The sequence below is a fragment of the Crocuta crocuta genome, unplaced genomic scaffold, assembly GCF_008692635.1.
Source record: "Crocuta crocuta isolate KB4526 unplaced genomic scaffold, BGI_CrCroc_1.0 scaffold170, whole genome shotgun sequence".
NCBI lineage: Eukaryota > Metazoa > Chordata > Mammalia > Carnivora > Hyaenidae > Crocuta > Crocuta crocuta.
This window is the reverse complement of record NW_027527853.1, coordinates 9,237,004-9,264,754: the sequence shown is the minus strand read 5'-3', so window position 1 is coordinate 9,264,754 and position 27,751 is coordinate 9,237,004. Positions and strand designations below refer to the sequence as shown.

The window sequence follows — 27,751 nt, the reverse complement described above, 5'->3', positions numbered from 1 at the left end:
CCGGGCCGTCTGCCCGCGGGACGCTTTTTTCTCAGTAGTTTCCTTCCCCGGAGGCCCTAGGATGAACTAACGTGTTTCCTTGTCGAATACTCACAACTATTTGTGGGGCGTCCGGGCTCATGCCTGCCCCTGGNGCCGGATTGGGGGGGTGGGGGCGCCGAGGTGTCCGGAACCTGGTGGAGCTGGAAGAGGTTTGAAGACTGCAGATAAATACTCTTTTCAATTCAAAACAACGTCGAAAATACCTATCTTAATCTAATTCTCCCTATTACTTTTAGTCACGTTTTTAATGGTTAATTAATTATGTTTCTGAATTTTTAGTGAGTGAAAATACTTCGGGTTCTCCGGTTAGATAAAATATTAGGATATGTCAGTGAAAAGTGTTGTGATATTTTCAGTGTTTAGATTCGTCATTTTAAAATATGTGAGTAAATCTCTACTTTTAATGAATGTTGGGAGAGATTGTTCTGATGTTACCAATTACTAATCTTTAAGCGAGTCTATCTTTAGTCATTTCTGGTGCCTTATGCATTTCTATAAATTGATTCGGTTCATTGTATATTATGGTCTCCTTATTTTTTTCTATTTTAACATTCTTTTTGTGGTATTGCTTTTTTTTAATTGACAAGTGACTGTTTTTCACTTTAGAGCATTGTTACAAAGCTCCCTTTAAACATAAAATATTCAAGTAAAAATACGAATTGATTTTAGTGAAAGGGTTGATTAAATAAATAGGTTAGTCGTCAGATGTGGCCAAAATTGTGAAGGAGACTCTGAAGACCTATGGTGTCCATCCAGGCTAAGTGCCTGGAGGGGTTACAAAAAACGGGATGAAGTCTCCTCCTCAATCTGAGCTCTGGTTCCCAGACTTTTGTAGAAGCACATTAATTGACCCTTACTGGGTCTAGACACCGAGCTAGGAGCTTTATCATGTTTTTAAGTCACATGCTCATGAGTCTTGGAAGGGGGCTTTTGCTGTTATCCCTGTTACAGATGAGAAAATGGAGGCCCAGGGGAAAATGAAGTCCCTTCCGGGGGGGGGGGGAATGGATACAGCTGGCAATTAGGGCTCAGATCTGTGTGACAGAAACAGTCCTACTCTGTCAAGGACCCTGCCCCCAACTTACTGCCCTGAATTGCTGTTCTTGGGGAAAACTAGAGGCCTCTTGGGAAGGTCAGAGGGAGAATCAGGCCTCACCTAAGACCAGTCTTATTTTACAATTCCAGACATAATAAGGCTTTTCTTCATAAATAGTTCGGCTTACATTTCTACATTAAAAAAAAAACTACAATACCATTATTACACCTGAAGAAACAATTATTTGAGATCATCAAGTACCCCATGTTAAAATGTACCTGACTGTATAATATTTTTTCACAGCTGGCTTGAATTGGAATCTAGACAAGGTCACACCTTGTATTTGGTTTTAATATTCTGTTTTAATCCAGAACAGTGCTGTCCAACGAAATACAATACAAGCCACATAAGTAATTTCACATTTTTTAATAGAAAAATGAAACCGGTGTAGTTCACTCTAATAATTTAGTTTAATGTAATATATAAAAAATAATATAAAAAATATTTGCCCATGTAATTTTAATTTATATTTAAAATTTTTTCAGAATCCAGTGCGTACAGCACATCTCAGTTGTACCAGCCACATTTTAAGTGTGGCAAGTAGCTACCTTAGTAGTGCAATCTAGAGGTATTCTTTTCTTTGTTAAAGAATTGGGTAGAGTGTCACAGAGTTCCTTCCTCAGGCTTTCTGTTTTTCTGATTACATTCGTGCTGTTTGAATCTCTGACCTCTGCATTTCCTATAAAACGGTAGTTCTGGTTCTGTTGAGATTTTCTTTTTGGAAAGAATACTTCACTGGTGGGGCTGTGTACTCCTCCCTGAGGCACTTCTTGGCATTCCCCCTTAGTGAAGTTAGCAGCCATTGATGGTCTTTTCCCTAGACCCTTTGTTTTGCTGATGTTTCTAAAACAGTGATATTTTAAATATTCCTTCTCATTTATTAGCAGGAATACTTTTATAGGGAGGAAATTTTCTTTGTTAATCATTTGATTACTGTAAGTTGTACTTTATAAATGGCATGTTAAGTTTTTGATTCATTTATATGTATCAATATCTAACATAATTTATTGAATTTCTAGCATGTGCCAAGACCCTTTTTCTGGTATCATTAGGATGTGTTTTAATCCACTGTGGCTTTTAGTCATATAATTTGGTGCACAATTATTCTAATTTTCTGGCCATTGGGAGCCCTTCAAATTAGTTCCTGACTCTGACAGAACCGCAGTGGTCTTTGATACCTTTCTTAAGTGGGTCTGCCAAAGTTTATTCAACTGGACTTCTAGTGGTAGGCAGTTGGGTTGTTTCTAGCCTTTTCCTATTAGAAGTGGAGTCGATGAGTAGCCTTTGCAGGTGTCTTTGCTTTTTGGGGAGCCATTTAATATTTCCACAAAGGGTATTTGAAAGTGCCTGCTTATTTATAGCCTTGCCGAGGGAATGTGTTTTCAAAATTCTGTATTTTTTGCCAATATGGTAGATATTTTAAATGTTATTTCAAATTTTATCTTAAATGGTAAAGTTGAGTATCTTTTCATGTTTAAGGTCATTTCTGCCTACTATACCTCTAGTCCATTTTCCTTTTTGGGTAGTTGAACTATCTCTTTTTAGATGCTCTATATATTAGGGATATTAATGCTTTGGGAAAAAATTGCAAATATCTTTCCCACTTTAGCCTGGTATTTTTGTTTAGCTTAGTGTTTTTTAGCTATTCATAAGAGATTTGGAGGTTTTTGTTTTAGGTTTTGTTTGTTCGTATTTATGTAATTAAATTTTTCAGTATTTTCCCGTATTCTGGGTTTGGGGTCATGGTTTGTGGAATTCATCTATTTTTTTCCTTCTATTGTGTAGGATATTTTCTTAGCATTTCTCATAAAACATGAAAAATCCTTAGTTAACTCATTTTACCTTCATTAATGTCAGTGTGACAGATTGCAGGGCTTGACTTTGAAATGATGAGCTACAATTGCATTCCTAGAATAAACCCAACTTGGTCATGATTATTGCTTTGGGTATTGCTGGATTTGGTTAGCTGATAATTTCTTCAGGAATTTTTTAATCTCAGCTCATGAGCAAAATTAACCTGTGGAAACTTGGTAAACTAATTCTAACACTCTTGGAAATGGAAAATCAATTCCAGGTTGATTGTTGATCAAAACAAAAATGCAGATGACAACAAAGCAGAAGTTAAAAATATCCATATGGAGTTGGGCTAAGAAAAAGCTCTTAAACAGTACAAAAAGTGATAATCATTAATGGGTTAAAAAAAAAAAAAGACTAGAATGGAAAATTCTCAATTCCTATTAAGTTTCTCAGACAGTAGGCCTCTTACAGAAATCCTCACCTAGTATGAATATTACAAATTTCTGTTACAGTCTTTCCTGCTTAGTCTATCTGCATTGCAAAGATGATCCATTAATGACAGCTCCTAGGGTCTTTGTTCTGCTTTACACAATATTTGGTTAGAATTATGCTGTCCAGTAGAACATGAATGACAAATGTAATTTGTTTCATTTTTAATTTACATACCATACAGCTCACTTAGTACAAATGAGAGGTTTTTAGTAAATTCATAGCGTTGTAAAAAACCACCACTACTATCTAATTCAAGAACATTTAACATTGAAGCACCCTTAAGCATTCTTGGGATACATCCCACTTTGGCATGGTGTATATAACTTTTCTTACATGTTGCTAGATTCAGTTTGTAGTATTTTGTTGAGGAATTTTGCACCTTTACTCTTAAGAGATATTAGTATGTAGTTACCTCTTCCTGTGAAGTCTGTTTGGTTTTGGTATCAGAGTGTTTAGTTTGTTAGAGCTGCCATAACAAAATACTCTAGACTGGGTGTCTTAACAGAAATTTGTAGTCTTGAAGTTATGGAGGTCAGAAGTCCTAGATCAACGCATCAGCAAGGTTGGCTCCCTCAAAGGGCCATGAGGAAATGATATATTCCAGACCTCTCTCCTTGGTTTGTTAGATGGCTCTCTTTGTATCTTGCCTCATCTTCTTTGTGTCCAAATTTTCCCTTCTTAAAAGGACACCAGCGATAATGGATTATGGCCTACTCTAATGATGAAATTTTTAGCCCATAAAGAAGGGTGATACTGGCCTTGTAGAATAAGTTGGGATAAATTTTAATATTTTAATTTAGTATATGTATTTTCATGAACTATTATCTAAAATATTCCAACATGTCAATATTTTAAAATTGAGATGTTATACTCTTGTTTTAATCTTTGCAATTCGGTGTACGTTTTATACTTCCAGCACATGTCAATTTGTACTTGTCACATTTCAAATGTTCAGTAAGCACATGTGGTTAACAGCTATCATATTTTTATCCTTTGTACCCAATTTGTTCTTTTACCAAGCAGTTTTTTCTATACTTTAAATTTAGGAGTTTTAGCAACATATGCCTAGGTTATGTCTTTTAAAAATATCTGTTGGGAACCACACAACCACGTTTCTCTTAAGCCAGGAAAATCTTCCATTCTTTATCTGTTCTCTTCTATTTGTGTCTTTCTCCTTCTGGAATCCCTATTATTGACATGTTATTTCTTTTGTCTCATGTTACATCATGTGTCCTCCAAATTTCATCTTTTTCCTTTTGTTTTTTTCTCTTTTTTGAGATATTTCTTGCACTTGTTTTTTAGGCTGCTATCCTTTCAGTTTGTTACTAACTTTATAAACTCAAAATTTGATTGTTAGTACTAAAAAGTTTTATATTCTGTAACTTAGTATCTGGAAGTGCTCATTTTTTTCTGTTAAAAAATGGATGGTTTTGTTCAGCACTTCTCATTCCCTGATAACTGCTATTTTAAGCTGTTGTCTGAACGCATGGCATTCTCTTTGGGTGCTTGAGCCAATGGTGTGCATTGTCCCATTCCTTTCCTCTTGGTTCTGTTCTCTGCTCTCCCAGGGCAGTGTGCTCTGGTCCTCTGGCAGGCAGCTGCATGGGACCTGACCAAGTGTCCGCTCTCCACAGAGCCCCAGGCTCAAGGGACTGTGGGCATGTACTGCAGCCATGGCTCTAGGAGACTATGGTGTAGCCCACAGGCCTTCCTGAATGTTGGGTCTAAATGGTCACCCATCCAGGGGCTGCTTACTCAAGAGGAGAGAGCTACAGGAGAGTTGGAAGGGGAGGTGGATCGGAGACTGTCTTCCTAGCAGTTGTATTTTAACAGATTCCCCACTTTCCCCTCTTTATATTTCTTAGGCTAGAATCGGATTTCCTACTGTGGGTGGGGAAAGCACTACCAGTTAATAGAGATGATGAATCCCTCACTTGAGAACAGATTTTATCTTTAGCAATGGAAGTCAAATAGCAGTGTTTCTTTTTAGGAAAACTTTGCCTGATATATTTTTTCCCCTCTGTGGTAAAATTGGATTTTGATTGTTGAGTCATCTGTAGAATGCAGTCAGTAGTGTCACAGCAAGAGTTGCTTGTTCTATGTTGGATAAAAAATTTGTCCCTTACTTTAATATAGGCATTATAATTTACCTAACGTTGTACTATACGATTTTAGCTTTTTTAATTAACACAGATTTTGTGAAATGAACACTGGGGGTAACAGTATATTATTACCGCAGACTTAGCTACCATACATAAACTAAAGGGCTTAATAGTTAAAAAATAATGGAAAATAGCTTTCCTTTTTCTTACAGATCATCTATATCCCCTTTGGTGGATAAAAATATAGTAATAGTAATAAACATTTGGAATGTTAATTAATGATCCATCTACAGCTTCTCTTTATAGCTCTGAGATAGCTTTATGTATTGAACTTGGATAGGGTCAGATTTCTCACTTCAGGGTGCCTGGGTGGCTCAGGTGGCTAAGCATCCAACTGGCTCAGGTCATGCATGATCTCACAGTTTGTGAGTTCAGGCCCTGCATGTGGGCTCTTTGCTGAGTGCTCAGATACTAGAGCCTACTTCAGATTCTGTTTCTCCCTTCTGTCTCTCTGCCTCTACCCCACTCAGGGTCTGTCTTTCTCTGTCTCTCAAAAATAAATGTTAAGAAAAAAAAAAGTTAAAGCATTCTTACATTTCAGAAGCACAAGTCCCTTGAAAATTTTGGTACAACTGTGTGGGGATGTGTTTTCTTGAAGCCGCGGTTCTGACCTAGGTCATATTCTCAAGAGACTGTCTGACAGCCAGAAATGTTTAAGAGCCCCTGACTTTATAAAATTGCTAGGTTAGAAGAGACTTGGTTTCCAGTGTAATGTCCAGTGAACAGGAAAACTATCCATAACAAATTAGGGGTCTGGGCTCTGCTCATATACTGTCCTTTGGCAAGAATTGCTTTTTCCCCAGATCCATCTTTGTTCAAGTGGAAAACCAACATAAGCAGCAGAAATAATACCAAAAAATGTCTTTTTTGAAATTAATAAGAGCTGAATATTAAGATTAAAAGGATTTGCAATGGGGCTCCTGGCTTGCTTAGTTGGTAGAGCATGGGACTCTTGATCTCTGGGTTGTAAGTTCGAATCTCTAGAAATTCTACTACTATATAGAGATTACTTAAAAATATAAAATCTTTTTTTTAATGTTTTATTTTTGTGAGAGAGCAGGGGAGGGGCAGAGAGAGGGGGGGGTCAGAGGATCTGAGCCCAGTGTGGGACTCGAACTCAAAAACCGTGAGATCATGACCCAGGCTGAAGTTGGACGCTCAACTAACCGACTGAGCCACCCAGTCAGGTGCCCTAAAAATATAAAATCTTAAAAAAATAAAGGATTTGCCACAAAGCAACCAACACAAAAACCAGACCCTGGTAGAGTGCTGCATTTAAAAAAGTAAATTTGAACAAGCATTGAGGAAGGAATAAGGGTTATGTACAAAGGAACAAAAAGTTGTACATTTATTAATTAAATTTTTTTTGTTAACGTTTTTATTATTGAGAGACAGTCAGAGCATGAGCATGGGAGGGGTAGACGGAGGGGGAGACACAGACTCTGAAGGAGGTTCCAGGCTCTGGAGCTGTCAGCACAGAGCCCAGTGGGCCACTCAGACTCACAAACGGTGAGATCGTGACCTGAGCTGAAGTCGGACGCTTAACTGAGACACCCAGGCGCCCCTAAATTCTACTTTTAAACCTTACATATTTACCAGGGGGAAAAAGTTTCACATCCTCTCTCCCCCACTTGCATTTTTGGTTTGTTTGTCACTTCCTCAGATCCCCAGTGTAAATTAATCCCTATTTTCTAGTTTTGGGTCATTCAGAATTTGTCAGCATACACCTTTCTTTCTTTATTGATTTCCTAGTCACTGTTCTGTGGACCTAGCACAGTGCCTGCATTTTGTAAGTGCACAATATTTCTTTTTTTTTTTAATAAGTGCACAATATTTCTTGGTTAATGACTCCAATTTGGCAAATTGTATCTTCTGCACATCACTCAAATCCTTTCACAATTGCTTCATTTCTACCACAATGTTTTTATTGCAGGGTACCACCATTTTTTCCCAAACTCGTGTCATTGCTTCTCATATCCCTATGCAACTGTTCCCACCATTAGTTTTCTAGATAACAGCTAGATTGTTCTGTTAAAAAGCAAAAACTCAAATTACACCACATTCCATTTTGAAACAATTAAGTGACTTCTCATTGGCCTTAGACTAAAGTACAAAATACCAAACCAGGCTTTCTAAGCTGTGTGGAGGATCTTCCTCTTTTCATTGGTCTCAGATCTTCTCTGCTTTCCTCTTTCATTGGTCTGGGCACAGCATGCTCCCCTGTGTCTTCGATACTTGTTGTTCCTTCACTGGGCAGGAACCCTATCATAGCTGGTCAATTATTAACAGTCGCCTCCCCAGCGTCACCGACCAGTTAAGCCAAGAAGGCATGTGTAAAACTTACTTAACTGCAAGAAATATATTCAAATAAGTGAGAAAATGCACACCAGTCATAGAGATTACCCAGGATATATTTTGAAGAGGTTTTTAAGAGGTGAAATTAAGGGGTGCCTGGGTGACTCAGTCGTTAAGGGTCCAACTCTTGACTCAGGTCAGTTCAAGCCAGTGTGCTGAGGCTCAGCACTGACAATAAGGAGCCTGCTTGGGATTCTGTCTCTGGCTCCCTTTCTCTGCCCCTCTCTGCTCAAAATAAACTAAAGTGAAAACAAAGCAGTCAAGGTACCTTAGTTCTGTAGACTATTTTTTCCCAAAACAGGACAATTTTGTGGTTAATTCTTCAAAATACTGTTTTATTTCTCTTGAATTCAGTTTTTAGTATCTGTGACTCACTTTCCATGGAATGGCTGAATTTTTAATCTTAACACCCAGCTTCAACAATTAACCAGTCAAGGACAGTTTTTCTTTACATCCCCCACTTAATTTTTAAGCAAATTACAGCAGATTACTTCATCTCCCAATACTTCCAAGTGAATCTCTGCAAGTTTTTTTTTAAACATAACTACAATTCAATAAAAAGTAAATATAATAATACTTTATACCTTAAAGTATTTAGTCAGTGTCAAAATCTTAAATTTTTATCATTTGACTCAAAATTCAAATATGCTTCTGTGTGTTATGAATTCTTTTAAAGTCTTTTATTCAGTTAGGTGTTCACTTGGTCTTTTTCCTTGGAGCTATTTTCTAATGAAAGACTGAACTCATTTGTCCTTGCAGAATTTCCCCCAGTCTGGCTTTGCATACTCTCCTCTAGTAGGTTCTGTATAAATCCTAAATTTCATAGCTTTTTCTAGTAAATAGATTAATAGTTTTTTATTAAGTAATTTCATTAATAAAGGTGTTTAACAGAAAAGTATAGGCAAAAATATAATGAAACTCCAGTACCCATCACCTAGTTTAAATAATTACTGTCATAGACCCTGTTTTCATCTGTAATCCCACTCAGATTTAGAAACAGATTTTAGACATCAAATACATGTCTAAGTAATGACTCCAAAAATAAAATTACAGCACCATAATTACAACTAAAATTTTTAAATTCTTTGAAATCAGTCACTGTTCACACTGCAGTTGCTTTAGTAATTATTTTCAAGATCGTTTGAATTCCGATTCAGTGGTTCATGAAATGTAATTCTTTTTCGGGTATTAAAAAATCGAGTTTTAAAATTCATCTTTCAGATTGATGGAAAATATTTATAGGAGCCCATGGCCATATATATAAAACAAGACCGTATATAGAAAGAGCCTCTCCCTTTTGTCCATTAGTTTCTTTTCTAAATTCTCTTAAAGAGGTTTGGTGTATTTTCCCTCTTTTTTTTTTTTTTGAGTCTACGGTTTCTCCTTAAACCTAAATCGTGTGGAACTACCCCTCTCGTGTGCTGGTACGAGATGGACTTTTCCCCATCTTGGCACCTTTCCTGAAAACTCACTCGGAACCGTCTTCCTAGTTGCTTTTCTTCCCTCCTTCCTCCCACTTCCTGCCTGGGCCGACCGCGCGGGCCGCACCTGCAGGACGCGTTTCCATTGGTGACATCTTGGCGGGCCCGTCGGTGGCACTTCCTCCTTTACACCCCGTGACCCACGTCCGGCCCGCCGCCCTCAGTCACGCGGCCTCTGCCTCCCGGACNCCCAGAAGCCTCTCTGCCCCCTCCTCCTTCCTCCCTCCTCCTCCCCCCCCCCTCCGCTCGCCCCGTCCCCGCCCCGGAAGCTCCCGCAGATCCCGCCCAGGCCCCGCGACGGGGCGCTTTGGGGTCCGGCCTTCCTGTGGGGCTGAGCTGAGCNCCCTCCTCCGCTTACCCCGCCCCAGGAGCTCAGCGCCTGTGAGCGCCGCTGTGCTTCCCGCCGAAATCGCTCATTCGCGCCCCTGGCGGCCCGCGGCTGCGAGCTTAAGAGCGCAGTTTCAATTTCAGGTTAATAACAAAAGGAGACGCACCTGGACTTTACCGGAGCCTTCTGCGTTTTTAAGCGTCGGGTGGAATCAGGGGTCCTTTGGCTGTAAACTGCGCTTGTTTGAAAATAGAAATCAGTTCTGCTCCCTTAAGCGGTAAGTCTTAGAGCAAAAATGTTAATTGCGTAATCCTGAGGCAGCGTCTCTTTCTCACGGTAGTTTAAGAGTAGAACTTTCTGAGGAATTAAGACACCTAGGACAACCTTGCTCTTGCGTGCAACCGGCTGCAGGTTAATATTTATTTACAAATAAAGGCGAAATTGATCCCTAGGTCCTACTGCAACACAGACCTAAAAGGGGGTAAAGCCAAGGTCCTACTGAATACCCTTTCCTGAACAAGATGGGGGTTTAAGCCACCCTGTGTACTCCGTAGATAAACCTAATCAGTCATGGCACTCGGAGGCGCGCCCTGTTTATCTTGATTGGATCTACCTGAATCCGAACTAAATCCCGTCTAACCAGTAGAGTGAAGGAGAGAGCACATTCTGGAGAGCCTCCCAGGAGCCCTAGGAGTCTGTTAGAAATGCAGAATTTTGTCGTATCCCATCATATGCGTTGTTTTAGAATCTCACATTTTAACAACTTCCTGTACAGTACAGATAATTAGAATCTCCAGTTGCGGGACCGAAGAGCAGTATTTTTTTTTTCACACTCCAGTGATAATAACGTGGTACTTGTGAGATTTGTGCTCTGTATGCTTCAACGTGTGTGTTCACAGTCATGCACGCCCATTTTAGTCTTGTGAAAATTGGCCTTAGTGTGTCTGGCCGCCCCTGCACGCGCATATCCAAGGAGGGTCTGGTCCCCAAGATGTTGGTCTGCAGAACACACTGGAAGGAGCCAGGAGCTGGAGTAAACCATAAAAGAAGGGAATCAGGTCATTTAAGATGCCTGGGTTCTACCTTTCAGATTCCACTCTTTTCTGGTGGCAAGAGGGAGGGACGATTGAAGGTTTTTGAAAACCATCTTCCAGAGAGTTTGAAATTAATTACTTCTTAAACTGTTAATTCTTTGCTTTTTATACAGGGTTCCCCCAACAGTACCAGGATAGTATCTTATGTAATAATCACAGGAGACTCTTAAGACAAATTTACGTTTAACACAGTTGCTCTCAGTGAAATTAACTGGACTTTTCCAAACTAAGAATGTAGTTTAGTCCTCCATGTACTCCTTGGACTTCATATATCCTGGTCCTTTGGAACACCTTCATCACTTGGCTGTGGGTGGACAGTGGTAGGGATGATGTTTGGTTTTTGTTTTTTTTTTTTTAACTGAAAAGCGTAATTTAACATCTTATATTCTTGTCAGTTAAATAAAATATCAATGTTAGAGCAAATACAGGTCACAAGAAATGAAGTTACCAAATAAAACTGGGAAGGAAAGACTTGAATGCCTCCACCCTGACCCCCCAAGGATTCTTGTAAATTGTAAGTTCCGTTGAACGGTTTCTAGCAAGCTGACTATGGAGCTCATCCCAGAAAAGGTCTGGCTGCATCTGGAGTCTCTCACCTCTTGCCGCTGAGGTCCCTACCAGGGACTGTTCAGGCCTTACTCCATTCCCTCCCTGAAGAAGCCCCTCCCACCCTCGGTATTTAGATTTTCTCAGAGCTTAAGAGTTTTCTAAGTTTCTTCAAGGCTAGTGAGGTGTTTCCTTGCCGTTATCCTCTGTATTACCCTATGAAAAGGTAAACCTTTTAAATGCTGTGGGGGCTGTCCTGGGTGTGTGCTTTAATTATGGAAACTTCTGGCTATAAAGGAACTGCAGCAGTCTCAACCTGCCCTTCCTTGGAGAAAGGGAACTGGAACCCATCCCAGCCCCAGCACCACCATCCCTGGTTGTTCTGGTGAGTGCTGGAGCACTGAGGCAGACGGCCATATCACTCTTTTTTAGGACAATTCGTTACCTACCAGGAGTGTCTCCAGACTGTGGGCATCCCCCCCCCGGGTTGTTCTTTAAGGTGAGCGCTTTAAAAAAAAGTAATTTCTGTTTACGTTTCGTATATTTAAGCAGGAGATTTTCTTACTGTGAAATGAAAGTTTTGTTTTTAGCTTTAAATTTAAGATTGAGCAGAAATCCATAGCATTCTTCTACTGAGTTTTAGTTAATGTCCTGACTACTGTGGAACTCCACAAGGAATCCAAATGTAGAAGATGCTGAGGGCAAAGTGAAGATATTGAGTTATGTTTGCATCTAAAATTAGGTTTGAGTTTTGTTGAAAGAAGAATAAGGAATTACAAATCCTAGGACTTCTTGTGAGAAGTGGAAGAGAAAAATAATTCCAGAGCATAAATTAATTTGTATTGAATATTTGTAGACATGTGTTTGAGAAAAGAATGTACTTTTCAGAGAATTCACTTTGCTTTTGAAACTTTATTTTCTGAAGCAAAGCATTTATCTGTACAGTGTTAGGTATTTTAAGTAATTCTTATGAAATGTTTGTGTTCTCTTATGCTTCCTGCATGTCTTTCAGCCTAGACTACCATATTGTAGAGGGAGGTGTTGACCTCACATGGCCATCAGTTAATCTCTTGCTAATCTTGGGCCTGCTGTGCTGGGGGTGGGGCCACAGTGACCAATGGAACAGACACAGTCTGTCCCTGGTAGGCTTTTCAAGCAGTTTTGAAGACACATTTGTAGAACCATAAGACTTAATTCAAAGGGGAAGATCTTGTGGAAAGGTAATATGTTCAAGCTGAGACTTTAAGGATTAGTAGGATTTAACTAGACAGAAGGTTGGGTGGAGTGTATTTGGAGAGATAATTATCATGTGTGTGAAATGCAAGGGAGCAGAAAGCCTGGCACATTCCAGGCATAAGAAAATGGATAAAGGAGGGTTTTTTGTTTTTTTGTTATTTTAATAGGAGTTCTGTAAACTAGATAATTGTGTTGGAGGCCAGAGTTGCAAGGTCTGAGCATCCCCTTAATACTGTGGTTTGTGCTCCAATGCCAGTGGGAAGCCACTGAGAACTTAGAACAGGAGAATGACATAAAGTCAGTTTTAGGAGAACACTTGAGCTGCTGATTGGGTTGCAGTAAGAGCTAGCCATTACACTTAGAGAAGAAGAACCAGGTAAGAGTATCCTGGCATGGGTTGTTGGTACTGGAATTTAGAAATGAGGAAGTAGAAAGGGATACTATAGCAATGCAGAAAGAAAGTTTGACAGTTGAAGGAGTTACTGAGCTCTTACTGTGCCTTGAATGGCTAGGGACTGAGTATAGAATTGTGAGAAACTTTTATTATTTGTTGAATGCAAGAGTTCCTGAATAGGATTTGGGAATGTGGGTTAGGGTGGTGAATGGGATCATTCCAGAGAGAGAATGAATTCATTGGGTGAAGTTGTCCAAGGCTTACTCCATTTTCTTTCTAGAACCTTGGGATGACAGGTAAGGCTTTTTATACCTGCAGCCAGAGCATTGTAAAAGAGTGTCAGAGGAAAATGCTGCTTTCATTTGTGGTGTATAGAAGCTGTGGATGGGAGTTTTGCACCTGTCTGGGTCTCAGGAAGCCTAAGGCTGGGGACTTGGGTGTCTTTGGCCCAGAACTAGTTGACCAGGCTCCTGTGAGGCTGCCTAGAAAAGGACTCCCAAGTCCAGTGATTCCCTGCATTTGAATGTTGAAGAAGGACTCACAGGAAGAAGCTGGGAGAACCTATCTAAAACCAGGAGATGGTTACATTATAAGAGCCAAAGGGAGAAAGGATTTTTGAAGGGAGTGCTTAAATCCTGCTGTGGGAACAAGTAAAATGAAGATAAGAGAATTCTCTTTTCTTCCCAGTGGAGTGAAAGGTTTTGCCCTTTTTATGGTGAGCAGTAGAGGGGACAGTGGAGGCCTGCCTTCTGAGGAGATTTTTACTGAGAGGGTCAGCAAGTAGCTGGAGGGAAAGTTGGGGTCAAGGAAGGTAGATTATGGCATTATGGGCGTACACATTACTAAGGAGGTTGTGTTCAGTGAAGACTGAAGATAAAGAATTTCTCGAGGGTGAATGGATTTGGGACCAGAGCAGGATTGTGATCCTGCTAATGTCAGCTAATGGGAGAAGCAACTTCTTCCCTATAAATTTTTGGAACTAGATGATCACCCAAAGATGAGAAGATTAGGGGAGTTTGCCAGAGATTACTCAGGGCCGTGGGAGAGTTGGGGGTGTGGTAGAACTGTAGGCAGTATCAGGGGCCCGTTTTAAAGTTGGTGACCCTGATTCTACAGTAGTCATTCCCACCTGGGAGCCCCTTTACCCCCAGGGAACATTTGGGAATGTTGGGAGATAGATTTGGGGTTGTCACAACTGGAGAGGGAGGTGCTTCTGGCAGCTAGTGGCTAGAGGCCAGTGATGCTGCCTGACATGCTGCGGTGCACAGGCCTGTTCCCCACAACAGGGGACTGTCTGGTCCAAAATGTGTGCTGCTAAGCCACTCAGTACAATCGTGAAACAGATCCTTAATCTTCCTGGGCTGTTTCACTGGGCACGTACAATAAAAGAAAGCATATGAGTTCCCTTTGTTGTAGGGGGAAGGACTGAATCATTACAAAATCATCCTTTTGCACATTGGCAATTTTAGAAGTGAGTGCTGCATAGAGTGATTTTGTCAAATATTTAAATTATAAATTATAAAAATGCCTCAGTAGTAGTTTGTCAGTAATTGTTTTTCCCTTATACTAGTGCAGTTGGACCTTTCATATGTTACTTGCTCTGCTTTTTCTCTAATAACAAGAAAATGCTCTTGGTCTAACCTAACCAGTATTAATTCCTCTATGAATCATGGCACCAGGGTACACCGATCCTCTTGACTTATACTCTACCAGTGTAATTTCCTGTGTTCCTCCAGTTCTGAAAAGTTCTCTATTTCTAAATATTGACTGACTTCATTCTTTTGTCTTCTCTTCTAGAACTTAAAATAATTGACCAATAGAACTGATAGTGACAAACCTATTTTATTTTTTTTAAGTCTCCTAATTTATTCTTTTTCAGTCTGAGTAATATGTACATTTGGGGGGCGATCTGGGATTGACTCAGCTCAAATGTATTTGGTATATTTTCTTAACATATTTAATCTTTTTTGTCTGTAAAATCAAAACATTTACTGCATATTCTTGTACATAATAAATGAAAAATTATGTAAAGTAGTTTTTGCTTTCTTTTCAGCCACAAAAAGCTGCACCCAAGCTTGTTTGACGTCTGTCCTCTCAAGTGTCCATGATGCTGGGCCCCGAGGGAGGTGAAGGCTTTGTGGTCAAGCTCCGTGGCCTGCCCTGGTCCTGCTCTGTTGAGGATGTGCAGAATTTCCTTTCTGACTGCACAATACATGATGGGGCTGCAGGCGTTCATTTCATCTACACTAGAGAAGGCAGGCAGAGTGGTGAGGCTTTTGTTGAACTTGAATCAGAAGATGATGTAAAAATGGCCCTTAAAAAAGACAGGGAAAGCATGGGACACCGGTACATTGAGGTGTTCAAGTCCCACAGAACCGAGATGGATTGGGTGTTGAAGCACAGTGGTCCAAACAGTGCCGACACCGCCAATGATGGCTTCGTGCGGCTCCGAGGACTCCCATTTGGATGCACCAAGGAAGAAATTGTTCAGTTCTTCTCAGGGTTGGAAATTGTGCCAAACGGGATCACATTGCCTGTGGACCCCGAGGGCAAGATTACAGGGGAAGCCTTTGTGCAGTTTGCCTCACAGGAGTTAGCTGAGAAGGCCCTAGGGAAGCACAAGGAGAGAATAGGGCACAGGTATATTGAAGTGTTTAAGAGCAGTCAGGAAGAAGTTAGGTCATACTCGGATCCCCCTCTGAAGTTCATGTCTGTACAGCGGCCAGGGCCCTATGACCGCCCTGGCACAGCCAGAAGGTATATTGGCATTGTCAAGCAAGCAGGCCTGGAGAGGATGAGGTCTGGTGCTTATAGTGCAGGCTATGGGGGCTATGAGGAGTACAGCGGCCTCAGCGATGGCTACGGCTTCACCACTGATCTGTTTGGGAGAGACCTCAGTTATTGTCTCTCAGGCATGTATGACCACAGATACGGAGACGGCGAGTTCACTGTCCAGAGTACCACTGGACACTGTGTTCACATGAGAGGGCTGCCATACAAAGCCACAGAGAACGACATTTACAACTTCTTCTCTCCACTCAACCCTGTGAGAGTCCATATTGAGATTGGCCCTGATGGAAGAGTGACGGGCGAAGCCGATGTTGAGTTTGCCACTCACGAAGAAGCTGTGGCAGCAATGTCCAAAGACCGGGCCAACATGCAACACAGATACATAGAACTTTTCCTGAATTCCACAACTGGGGCCAGCAATGGGGCATATAGCAGCCAGATGATGCAAGGCATGGGGGTGTCGGCCCAGTCCACTTACAGTGGCCTCGAGAGCCAGTCTGTGAGTGGCTGTTATGGGGCTGGCTATGGAGGCCAGAACAGCATGGGTGGGTATGACTAGTTTTGTAGGAGCATTTGAGTTATTGCAATCAAATTTTCACAGGCAGCCAACAAGCAGTGAAAAGCAGTTACTACTCTAGAGAAAGATGTGGGACCCATTTTGCACCATGAGTTTGTGAAATCTGGATTAAAAAATTACCTCTTCAGTGTTTTCTCATGCAAACTTTCTTCTAGCATGTGATATTGAGTAAACTAAAACTATTTTCAGCTTTTCTCAATTAACATTTTGGTAGTATACTTCAGAGTGATGTTATCTGAGTTAAAGTAGTTTTGAGTACATTAAATGGATCTTTTACACCACATCACCGTGAACACATTGGGGAGACGTACTTTTTTGGAAAACTCAAGGTGCTAGATCCCTAATTCAAAAAGGAACATTTCTCATGTTTGTTCATTCTAGTTTATTTTCATTTAAAATCTTTTAGGTTAAGTTTAAGCTTTTAAAAATAAGTTAGTTTTGAAAATTGAGACACATTACTAATACTGTAGGAATTGGTGAGGCCTTGACTTAAAACTTTTCTTTGTACTGTGATTTCCTTTTGGGTGTATTTTGCTAAGTGAAACTTGTTAAATTTTTTTGTTAACTAAATTTTTTTCTTAAAATAAAGATTTTTCCACAATGACTGGCACCGACTATATACTCACCAAAAAGTAGCAAAATGGGTGGTTTAAGAGAACTTGTTTTAATACTGCTGTATTTCAGTGTGAATTTCAAAATAATTTAGCACATGAAATATAAGATTTCTCTATTCCTATGCCAAGGCTAAATTAAAAGTTTGATTTTTAAAATATTAAATGAGTGGCAGAAATGGTGACTGAATACAAATCTCCAAGAGTATTAAAATAGAAGCACACAGTCCCAGCCTCCCATGAGACTAGAGTGCTGTTCTTAGCCATTTGTAATGTCCTGCTCTTCCCTTATTTTAATGGAGTCCTGTTCATCTCTTCTAGCTAGAGGTCCTTCATTTTGGGTGCCTTACATTGGCAGTCACTAACCACCATTTGTTCGTTTTTTAAATATAAAATGCTAATTTTTTTTCATACTAGCTCAAAACATTCCCAGATGAGCAGGTACAGGTTATTGTGGACTTCACATAATGAGCTTGGGACAGACCTGTGTCCAAATTCTGGGCAGCTCCTCACAGCTTATAAGCATTTACGTAGACTATGGAATTTTACCTTGGCCTCTTAGGCTTCACAGGTCCACCCTACCTGTCATTCTTCCAGCGGGTGTTCTGCAGATTCAGATGGGCAGTGCCCAGGAATTGCCAGAGGCGCCGGGATGCAGGCTGAACTAGGAAAATCCACTCTGAGGACTAGGTAACCTGAGATTCTGGGGAGGCAGAGTTCATGCACCTGGTGTGAGCCATGTTCACAGGGTCTCTACCCATCCCATGGGTCTACCATGCTCCCAAGCCTCCAGCAATGGTCCACCATAGGAATGCAGGTCCCTCTGGGTTGTAAAAAAGACCCAGAAAGCAGGTAGAGCACCTGGGAGTTTAAACCTGCAATGACAAGATTCCATGAAAGACCAAGATTTGAGTGGGCAGTGGTTTTAAGAAGTATATTGCCCCATATAAATCTCTCTTGCTAGGGTTTAGGGTCCAGATAAGGAGTGGGCTCCCAAGAACCTGGGATGGGTTTTCTGGAAGAATGTGCTATATTATCTGAAATTGCTGGGCCAGTAGCAGTGGCTCCCTCCTGTAAGTAAAACTATCTGGAGGCCTCACCTGTGGTAGGTGATTTATAGAAGAGGTCATCTTCATCAAACAACTCAAGTACTGTTTCCAGAGCAGATTGGCAGACTGCCAGTCAAATCCAGCCTGCTACCTGTTTTTACATGGTTCATGACCTAAAGATGGTTTTTACAGATGACTTCATGTCAGGGAATCCCAATTAAAAATCTCCAAATGAATTCCATTCTTATTAGACTGAAAAATATGCCTCAGCCTGCAAAACCTAAAATATTTGCTATTTAGCGCCTTCAAGGAGATTTTGTTTTTATTCCAAAGAACTAGTATTAGGATATAGCATGACACAGAAGGGAGGCCCCACTGCAGGAGGAAAAGCACATGCTACCAAGAAGCCAGGGCCTGATTCATATGTGTGGCCAGGAGGGGATCTGGAGGATGCTAGACCAGTAGGTTGAGTGTAAAATGATAACCAGCATCCCCTGTGACTCAGGATTTCAATTTTGAGTAAAATGCTTGGCGTCCATCCTAACAATCTGCTGGAGTCAACTCTTGAAGCTTCGAGTCAACTCTTGAAGCTTCAAGAAGGCAACCTATGGGAGGAAGGGATGCTGGGTGTTGAGAAAGGGGTCATCAGATTCAGGTGGGCATGTTAGCGGTTAGTATATGCAGCCAGGAAAAACCAGCTAAAAATGTGCTGTGGAAGGGGTCCTGGCAGGCCCAGCTGAAAGAGCATTGCAAGTCTTGATCTCGGGGTTGTGACTTCAATCACTTCATAGTGATTACTTAATTTTTAAAAAGTTCTGTGGAAGGGCCTAAGGGCACTTCTAAGTTAATAAGGGTAAGGGAATGTGCTAAGGAAGTGAACCAGCTTTTCAAGCTAAATGGAGATTCAGCCATGGTTGGAAGTACAAGAAAATAGGGTAAGGGATTCCATCACATGTGAGGTAAGCATGATTGCCTTAATGGACAGTAAAGCCCAAAAGGCAGTAAGGGGCTTCACCTGGCCAGATCTGTGGTGAAGACTAAGACTCCTGTATGGACGGGCCACACACAGGCACAGCTCTAAGGTCTGTCAACTTTCTGCTCCCAGCTAGCTATTCCTCCTCTTTGGCTATATGAGCAGAAAGCTAATTGAAAATCAGGATCATCTTTGTTAGAGTGGGAGCATGAGAAGGCCAGGTGGACAAATGGATTTGCAGGCCAAGTTCATCTCACTGTAGGCCAAACAAGTTTGCAGATCGCTCCAGTTATCTCCGAGTGAATTAGTACAAAGGGGTACACTAGGCAGTTGGCAGCCCCCCACCCCGGATCCCTGGCTTGTGAATTAAGAGCCATAATGGTATGAAAGGCCAAGCGGAACCTCTCAAATGGTGTTCCCCATCCAAGACCATGAATACGGAGAAATACCACGTCTGAGGTTTGGACCATGCTCATAGACTAAAAAGGCAAGAAAATGCCCTTTTAATTTGCTTGTCTGGTTTCACCAAACAGATGCATTCTCGTAGAGGATGGCAGATGACCAGGGAATTAATCAAGGAGTTATCGCAGTATAACTCCGTGCTTAAAATGTGGTGCCCTTGCCTGTATACATGAAGCCTCCAGCACTTGAGAACTCCTGACCTAATGAATACATTCTCTTCAATCAGCATTGAGGAGGAGATTAAAAATTTTAACTTCTCATTACATTAGAACACATTCTGTGTCTTCTACAGGGCTGTGGTAACTCTTCCTGCTGTGTTCTAGTAGTCTGAGGAGACATTGATCATCTTGCCATGCTCCACTATGTTAAAGTCTGATAGTCTTGGGCAAGGATGGGCAAAGCTAGAGTCCTGGGGCCACATCTGGCCTGCTGCCAGTTCTTTGGCACACAGCCATGTCCATGTGTTTGTCTGTGGCTGCTCTTGTACTACATTGGCAGAGAGGTGGATGCTTTCATGAGAGACCATGTAGCCCACAAAGCCTCCTGTATGTGCAATCTGAGGCTTTACAGGAAATGTGTGCTAACTTGGCCTTGGGCACATCTGGAATATTTCCTCTGAAGTAAAGGTCAAGACCCTTTATCGCTAAGAGGTGTAATTTTTGGTAAGACATTTTGGATTTTGGATTTATTTTACACATGAAAATAACTGCTCCTACCCGATCAATAGGTGACCAGGGGTTCTGCAAGCTACCCCACCATCTGCCACAGAGGACAGAGTAGGCCCCATAATCAAGTATCTGTGTTCATAAATGGTTTTGTGTGGTGTCTCTTGACAAGTCTCAGCTCAAACCCTGAGTGTCAGGAATCAAGGCCATGCCCCTGATTCACAGAGCTATTTCACTATTCAAAATGCAGCTCCTGGAGCTACCGAGCAACACTGCACTAACACCACCCATACTCTGGTGTTGGCAGAGGTATCAAGTCATAAGGCTCTTTTAAGGCATCTCAGTTTTGTTTAGTTTTTGTGTAAAATTTCTTGCACATATTTCATTAGATTTGCTTCCAGTATTTTATTATATTTTACATGGTATCTCTGATTTGATTTGCTTAGTGTTTGTTGTTGGAATTTAGGATTTAAAAAAATTTTTTTAAAGTAAACTCTACACCTATGTGGACTTTGAATTCACAACCCCACGATCAAATGTTGGATGCTCAGTTGCCCCCCAAAATACTATGGATTTTTATATTGATTGTGGCCTTGCTGAGTTCACTAAATTCACTTACCAATGCTAATTTAAAGGTAGAATTTCTACATAAAAAATCATGCTGTTTGCAAACAATGATAGTTTTATTGATTTTTTTCCCCCCTAATCCCTATGTACTTTATTCTTTTCCTGCCTTGTGGTCTGCTCTTAGATCAAAGTTTGTTTTTTATCATTAGAAACATGATGCTGAACAAAGTTGGGGTCAGAGGACATCCTTACCTTATTCCCAGTTTCAGAGAGAAAGCTTTTGTTATTTCTCCCTTAAAACACTGATTGGCAGGGCACCAGGCTGGCTCAGTCAGTGGAGCATTTGACTCTTGATCTTGGGTTTATAAATTCAAGTCCCACCCTGGGTGTAAAGATTACTTTAAAAAAAACTTAAAATACTGATTGGTTTTTGGTCTCATACCCTTTATTAAAATAAGAGAATTTGGGGCACCTGGATGGCCCCAGTTGCTTAAGTGTCTGACTTCAGCTCAGGGTCATGATCTCACAGTTCATGGGTTCAAGCCCCGCATCGGGCTCTGTGCTGACAGCTCAGAGCCTGGAGCCTGCTTCAGATTCTGTGCCTCCCTCTCTCTCTCTCTGCTCCCCCACTCGTGCTCTCTCTCAAAAATGAATAAACATTTAAAATTTTAAATTTAGGAGAATTTCCATTTATTTCAGGTTTAGTATATGTGCATTTTTTAAGTCATTTGTAAATGTTGAATTTTAAATTATTTAATGCATCTCTCTCCTTACATTATCTTGATATTCCTTATTATCGATCTCCCAATTCACTCATTCTCTGCAGCTAAGCCTAACTTGTTAAGCTTCAGTTATCAGTTAAGAACTTTTATTTCTGGAGCACCTGACTGGCTTAGTTGGTGGAGTGTGCCACTCTTGATCCCAGGATTGTGAGTCCCAGGATTGTGAGTTCAAGCCCTGTGTTGGGTGTAGACATCATAAGTAAATAAACTTAAAAAAAAACAAAAAACTTTTTAGTTCTGAAATTTTCATTTGATTTTGTTTTTACATAATGCAAAAAATTTAATTTGTTCATAGTTTTGGAGATGAGAAGTTAAAATCAAAGTGTTGGCAAGGCCATGCTCCCTCGGAAGTTGCAAAGAAGAATCCTTCCATGCCTTTCTAGTTTTCATGGTTGCCACCAAACTTGGCGTTCCTTGGTGTGCAGCTGCATCATTCCCATCCATGCCTCTCTTGTCACATAGCCTTCTACCTGTGTCCAAATTTTCTTCTTTTAAGGACATCAGTCATTGAATTTGGGCCCACCCTAATCAAGTATGACCCCATCTTAAAATGATATCTGCAGAAACCGTATTTCAAAAGAAGGTCCTAGTCTCAGGTACTGGGGGGTTAAAACTTGAACATACCTTTTTGAAGTACACAGCTTAGCCCACAATGCATCCATTCTGCTATTTTCTGAGACTCCCCATCTACCATCTCTTTCCTTGAAATGCATCTTCTTTTTCTGTGTTTGTGTTGTCTGGTGTCATTTGTCTTTTATGCCTGGATATTTTTGATTGGGTTCAGATATTGTGTACATAAATTGGAGGCATAGGATAATAAGACCCATGTGCTATTATCATCTAAGCGGTGATTGGTGGCAGGCATGCAGCCAGACTTAAAAATTACCCTGAGAATACAAAAAGCTCAAAATGGCCAATATGTACTCAGTAGAAACCATAAAATGGTGATTTGAGAAGAGCCAAATCTGTGACCCAAACTCAGAAAGTTCTGTAGGCACCAATTTGAATTTACATCCTGGTAGGGGTGGGAGACCGTAGCAAGTAAGTCAATAAAACATAAATAGTATATGAATTATGGCTGAGTACAAAGAAGCAGCAATGATCAGTAATGAGGACAAATCGTGGTGGTGCAGTTGTAGTGTGTTCAGGAGGCCTCCAAAAAGGGCCTAAAGGAGAGGAATTCATTGGTGGTGCAGGGATGCTGCGGAATTGGGGAATGGCCAGCAGGGGGAGGAGTGCAATGCCTTACGGCTGAGGCTGCAGACAACAGGTGTTCAGACAGTACAAAGCTAGGAAGCAGGGCAAGTGTAGGAAAGGAGAGTGGGTGAAGATGGAATGTTGGTAGATACTAGGGGTCACAAGTAGGGCTTATGGGTCATGTTAAGAGGATTTTGGGGGGTCATCTTGGTGGCTCAGTTGGTTAAGCATCCGACTTTGGTTCAGGTCATGATCTCATGGTTCATGAGTTCGAGCCCTGCATTGGGCTAACTGCTGTCAGCACAGAGCCCACTTTGGGTCCTCTGCCTCCCTCTCTCTCTGCCCCTCTCTGCTCATGCTCGCCCTCATGCTCTCAAAAATAAAAACATTTAAAAACTTTAAAATAAAAAGGATTTTTCTGTAAGATAAATAGGGTATCTGGTGTATTTTGAGCAGAGTTGCTCTAATTTTCCCTTAAGAATATTCCTCTAATGACTGAGTTGAAACTTGAGTGATAAATCCCACTACAGAGCCAGGCAGAGGACCTAGTCAGTCTGTCACACTCCCTCATGTTAGCTACTGGTCCTTACTTGTTACCCTGGGTTTTACAGCATTTTACACAAAAATTGAGGGTAAGGGCTGAGGCTGGCTCAGACAGTAGAGCATGTGACTCTTGATCTCAGGGTTTTAAGTTTGAGCCCCACATTGGATGTAGAAATTACTTAAAAATTAGAAAATTGAGGGTTAGATGCTGCTCTACGTTCTGGGAAACAAATATTACAGTGTTTAAGTTACTGGTCTTAGAATAAAACATAACTTTTCCTAGTTGATAGGCCCTTATTTTAAAAGCTCTCTCTGAGACTACTACTCAGCAATACAAAGTAATGACCTATTGATTCATGTAACAACCTGGCTGGGTCTCCATAGAACTACAGAGTACTATATATGTATATATGTAGAATACTAATTATATATAACAGAGTTATAGAATATTATCAAACTTTTACCTTGATTATTTCTGGGTGCTGAGTTAAAAAAATGATATACTCAGCATCTCTGTAGTGTTCAAGTTTTCTGTTACAAGCATAAAAGATGTTTGCAATCAGAAAAAGAATAAGATTATTTAAATTTAAAAATGGGGAGGGGGCACCTGGCTGGCTCACTCAGTAGAGTATGCAATATATATATTTTTAACTTCTTTAAGTAATCTCTGTGCTCAGCCCGGGGCTCAAATTCATGACCCTAAGATCAAGACTTCCTGCTCTTCCGACTGAGTCAACCAGGAGACCAGAACATAGAACTCTTGATCTCCAGGTAGTGAGTTCAAGCACCACCTTGGGCATAGTGCTTATATAAAAAATACATATACGTACATATATACATACAATGGGGAGGGATATATAGTCCCCAAGCAGGCACAGTCACTGGCTTTTCTCCCAGATAGTAATAAATACCAGAAATGCAGGGCAGCCCATTCCTTCAGAAACCACTCAGAAGCAAGAGGGCCTTCGAGAACCCCTGAGAGCCTTGGTTTCCTCCTATGCACAAATGGAATGATACAAATTGAGTTAACATGTGAAATGTTGTAACAGTGTCCTTCACATACTAAGTATTCAATTATTTAGAAATTATCCTTTGCTATCTCTGGTTCTCTGGGCAACCCCTCCTCTGGGAGAAGACACAAGGAAGGGAATTGGGACTAAAGCCATGCCCCTTCAAGGAGAACTGGACCCAGGGAGGGCATCTCCAAGCACAGGGAGAGATCCTACACAGGGAAGCCTGGGCAGAGACCCCTCATCCTATGGCTACTTTCCCCTTTCTTGACTGGGGTGGGGGTGAGGTGAGAAGGTGGGGACTGGACTTGTTTCTCATGGGACCCACAGCCCAACTCTTGGGCCCAGCTGCCTAACCCACAGGCTAACTTACTCCCTATTATATTCCCTATCACACTCCCTGACTTCTACCCATAATTAAGCCAGATCCCAGACGTCCTCCATGAGCCCCTTGCCCCAACCTTAGACACACAGAAGCAGCCTAAACCAAGTCCCCACCTGTAATTGTACAAAGTCAGGCTCACTGATGCTGGGCAATGAGGGAGCCTCACATGTCGAGGGTGTAGGGGTTGCAGAATCCCTCACCCCAGAGTGCTTGCTTATAGGACTTGAGGGAACTGTGCAATTTGTTCATCCAAAATTGCAATAAAGCTGTGTTTGGCTGGCTGAGAACAAAGTAGGACTGGGACTGGGGTCCGCCACCAAGTGGAGCCAGGGAACTAAAATGTTATGATGGGTGTGGAATGTCATGTCCAGAAACCCTTTATTGGAGTGGGCGCCCAGGTTGGAATCCCTGAATATTCAGTCAGAGTAACTTAGGTGCCATGGCGCTGGTCTGGTCAGTCAGTAGATCTGATGAGTTTAAGCCCCACTTTGGGTGTAGAGAATACTAAAAAAAGGTAAATAAACTTCAAAAAAGTAATTAAGGCCCCCAAGGCAATGGCGGGGTTTCCTTCTTACTGGTAGGATTTCCAACATCAGAGCTTCTCAGGGTTGTGATTGTAGAGACCTAAGTGTTTCGGGAAGAAAGCAGCTAGGGGAGGGTGCCTGACTGGTTTAGCCAGAGGAGCAAGCAACTCTTGATTTCCAGTTATGAGTTTGAGCCCCACATTGGGTTATAGAGACTACTTTTTAAGTTTATTTATCTACTTTTGAGAAAGGGGTGGGGAGGGAGAGAGAGAGAGAGAGAATCCCAAGCCGGCTGCGCACTATCAGTGCAGAGCCCTGTGCTGGTCTCCAACCCAGGAACCCTGAGATCGTGACCTGAGCTGAAATCAAGAGTCAGAGGCTTAGGGGCGCCTGGGTGGCTCAGTCGGTTGAGGTTGAACATCGGACTTCGGCTCAGGTCATGATTTCTCAGTCCGTGAGTTCAAGCCCTGCATCAGGCTCTGAGAGCCTGGAGCCTGCTTCAGATTCTGTGTCTCCCTCCCTAGCTGCCCCTCTCCCACTCACACTCTGTCTCTCAAAAATGAATAAACATTAAAAAAAAAAAAAGAATCAGAGGCTTAACAAACTGAACCACACAGGTGCCCTGGTGTAGAGATTACTTAAACTTAAGTGTAAAAAAAAAAAAAAAAAAGCAGTTTTCCCTTTCTCAGAGGGGGGTGTTCTGACCAGGGGGCTTCTGTGTCTGCCCCACCAATGGCCACAGACTTTGCTTTCCTGATGGAGCTCATTTTTACCTTCTCAAATGCAATCCACCCACACCAGCATCCTCCAGGTCTCCTCCAAGGAGAGGGACTGGCACCCCACTCCCCAGGACTGCAGAGGAGTTTGGAAGCCACTTTCTGAGGCTCTGACTCCCCAGCGCTTGTGGCTGCTGCCTCCGTGTTGGGCTGCGTGAGCCCCATGCTTTTGGGTTTCCTCTTGCTCCGTGTCCCGCCCTCAGGAGGGGACAGTGGTTCTGCCTGCAGTGACCCCACCTGCCTCCTTCCTCTTTGATCTCATCGCCTATATTCCAGACATACTGACTTGCCTCTGGTCTTTGCAAAAGGTTGATTGCATGTTCTGATCTCTCCACTAGGAAAGATGTTTGTGCGGCTGGCGCCTCTAATCATTCAGGCTCAAATGTCACCTCTTAACCCGATCATATCACCCATTGCTGCCCACACATTCCAGCTGCTGAAACACTTGTATCTCCTTCACGACATGTGTAGGCTCAGAATCCTGGGGCGCTGAGGGCCTTATAGGATGGGTCCTGGTGGTGATGAGCTTGGCACAGCCACTAACCTCCATGGCTCCCTGCTGCCCTTGGTCACCCACTGAGACAGTGGCTGCACTTTCAGTCAGGTGTCTTGGGTCTCAGGCTCTTGGAGTTCCTGCTGCAGCTCTGGGCCAGCCTTGGAACCCTCCCCCACCTCCATCTCCTTATATGTCCTGTTTCAAGGGCCCTAAGCAGATCTAGGAGTCTCATTTTTAGACCTCAGGGCCTGGGATGTGCTGCCAAACAGGAGACAGGGTCCTCAGCTTTCAGACTCCCCTGCTGTGCCCTCCTAACCCAAGTTTACAAGTCAAGGGCCTGAAGTCTAGGGCAGATACTTTCCTCAGGACCCCACACCACCCTAAGAAGTGGAGAGAGGGTTTGGAGCAGTGCACCATTAGAGAGAGCTGGGTTGAGGCAACACCAAGATGCACCAACATGGCTGTCCCATCACCCCAGATCCAGACTGTGCACAGCTGTCTGGCCGGAATGGGGCAGATCTTTGCTGCTGGACCTGCCTCCACTCCAGGGCCTGTGCAGGGAGCAAGGGCTGGCCCGAGTGCACCTAAGCTCCTTCCATCCTGGGCTGTGGAGGTTGGCATGAAGGATGAGGCTGCAGGACAGATGGCTACTGAGGTGGAAGAGAGATTTCCCCAGCTCCACCCAGTACATGTAGGTACCTTTCAAGTGAGGTATTCCAGGAGTGGACTTGGACATACTGGGGGACCTAGATTGGGGCACTATGCAGGGCTCCTTGGCATGTAGCTCATAGTATGGTTCTGTAGGATATTACCTAGGGTGGGCAGAGGGTCTGTGGGTGGGTCTGAGGGTTATATAGGGTTTTGCAGGGGTGAATCAACAAAGGAATTGCTTCATTTCCTGAGCTGTATGAATGATAGACAGCATTCACTGAGTGAGATGGCACCTTAGTGGAGGGCAAGCCCCTGGGGATCATTCTAGGTTAGAGGATGTCATGGGTACTTGGCTCATTGGGACTTCTAGGGTCTCTGGGCAAGGTGTGGAAATTATAAGATCTTTTGATATAACATTGAGGTATCTTGCACAGTGCATGGATGAGGGAAAGGGGCAGAAGATCAATTATCAGGAGGTTTTCAAAGTGGGGGGCATGCAGGGAGTGAGCCTTAGGATAGACATGTGGCCACAGGAAACCTTAGCAATCCACTGGACCCCCTCACCAGCAGCCACTGAGGGGCCTGAACATTCCTGGGCAAGATGTCGGAGTCTCTGCCTAGCCTTCCTATCCCCAGCCAGACCCACAGAGAGTCACAAGACCACTGGAGG

At 42.2% G+C, this 27,751-nt stretch overlaps 1 protein-coding gene across 6 annotated transcripts in view; it reads left to right on the top strand.

Moving 5' to 3' along the window:
• HNRNPF (heterogeneous nuclear ribonucleoprotein F) overlaps positions 1-16,994 on the top strand; it is an 18,407-nt gene extending 1,413 nt beyond the window's left edge. For 2 of the 6 annotated variants that reach the window (XM_077780140.1, XM_077780150.1), the window contains 2 exons: positions 11,826-11,892; positions 15,077-16,994. In XM_077780140.1, the coding sequence (XP_077636266.1) occupies positions 15,128-16,372 (1,245 nt within the window). In that variant the 5' untranslated portion in view covers positions 11,826-11,892; positions 15,077-15,127 and the 3' untranslated portion in view covers positions 16,373-16,994. Of the gene's footprint in view, positions 1-9,896; positions 10,031-11,825; positions 11,893-15,076 lie in introns of all 6 variants that reach the window. The other 4 variants (XM_077780158.1, XM_077780172.1, XM_077780134.1 and 1 more) reach the window with 3 other exon arrangements.
• Positions 16,995-27,751: the final 10,757 nt, after the last annotated feature.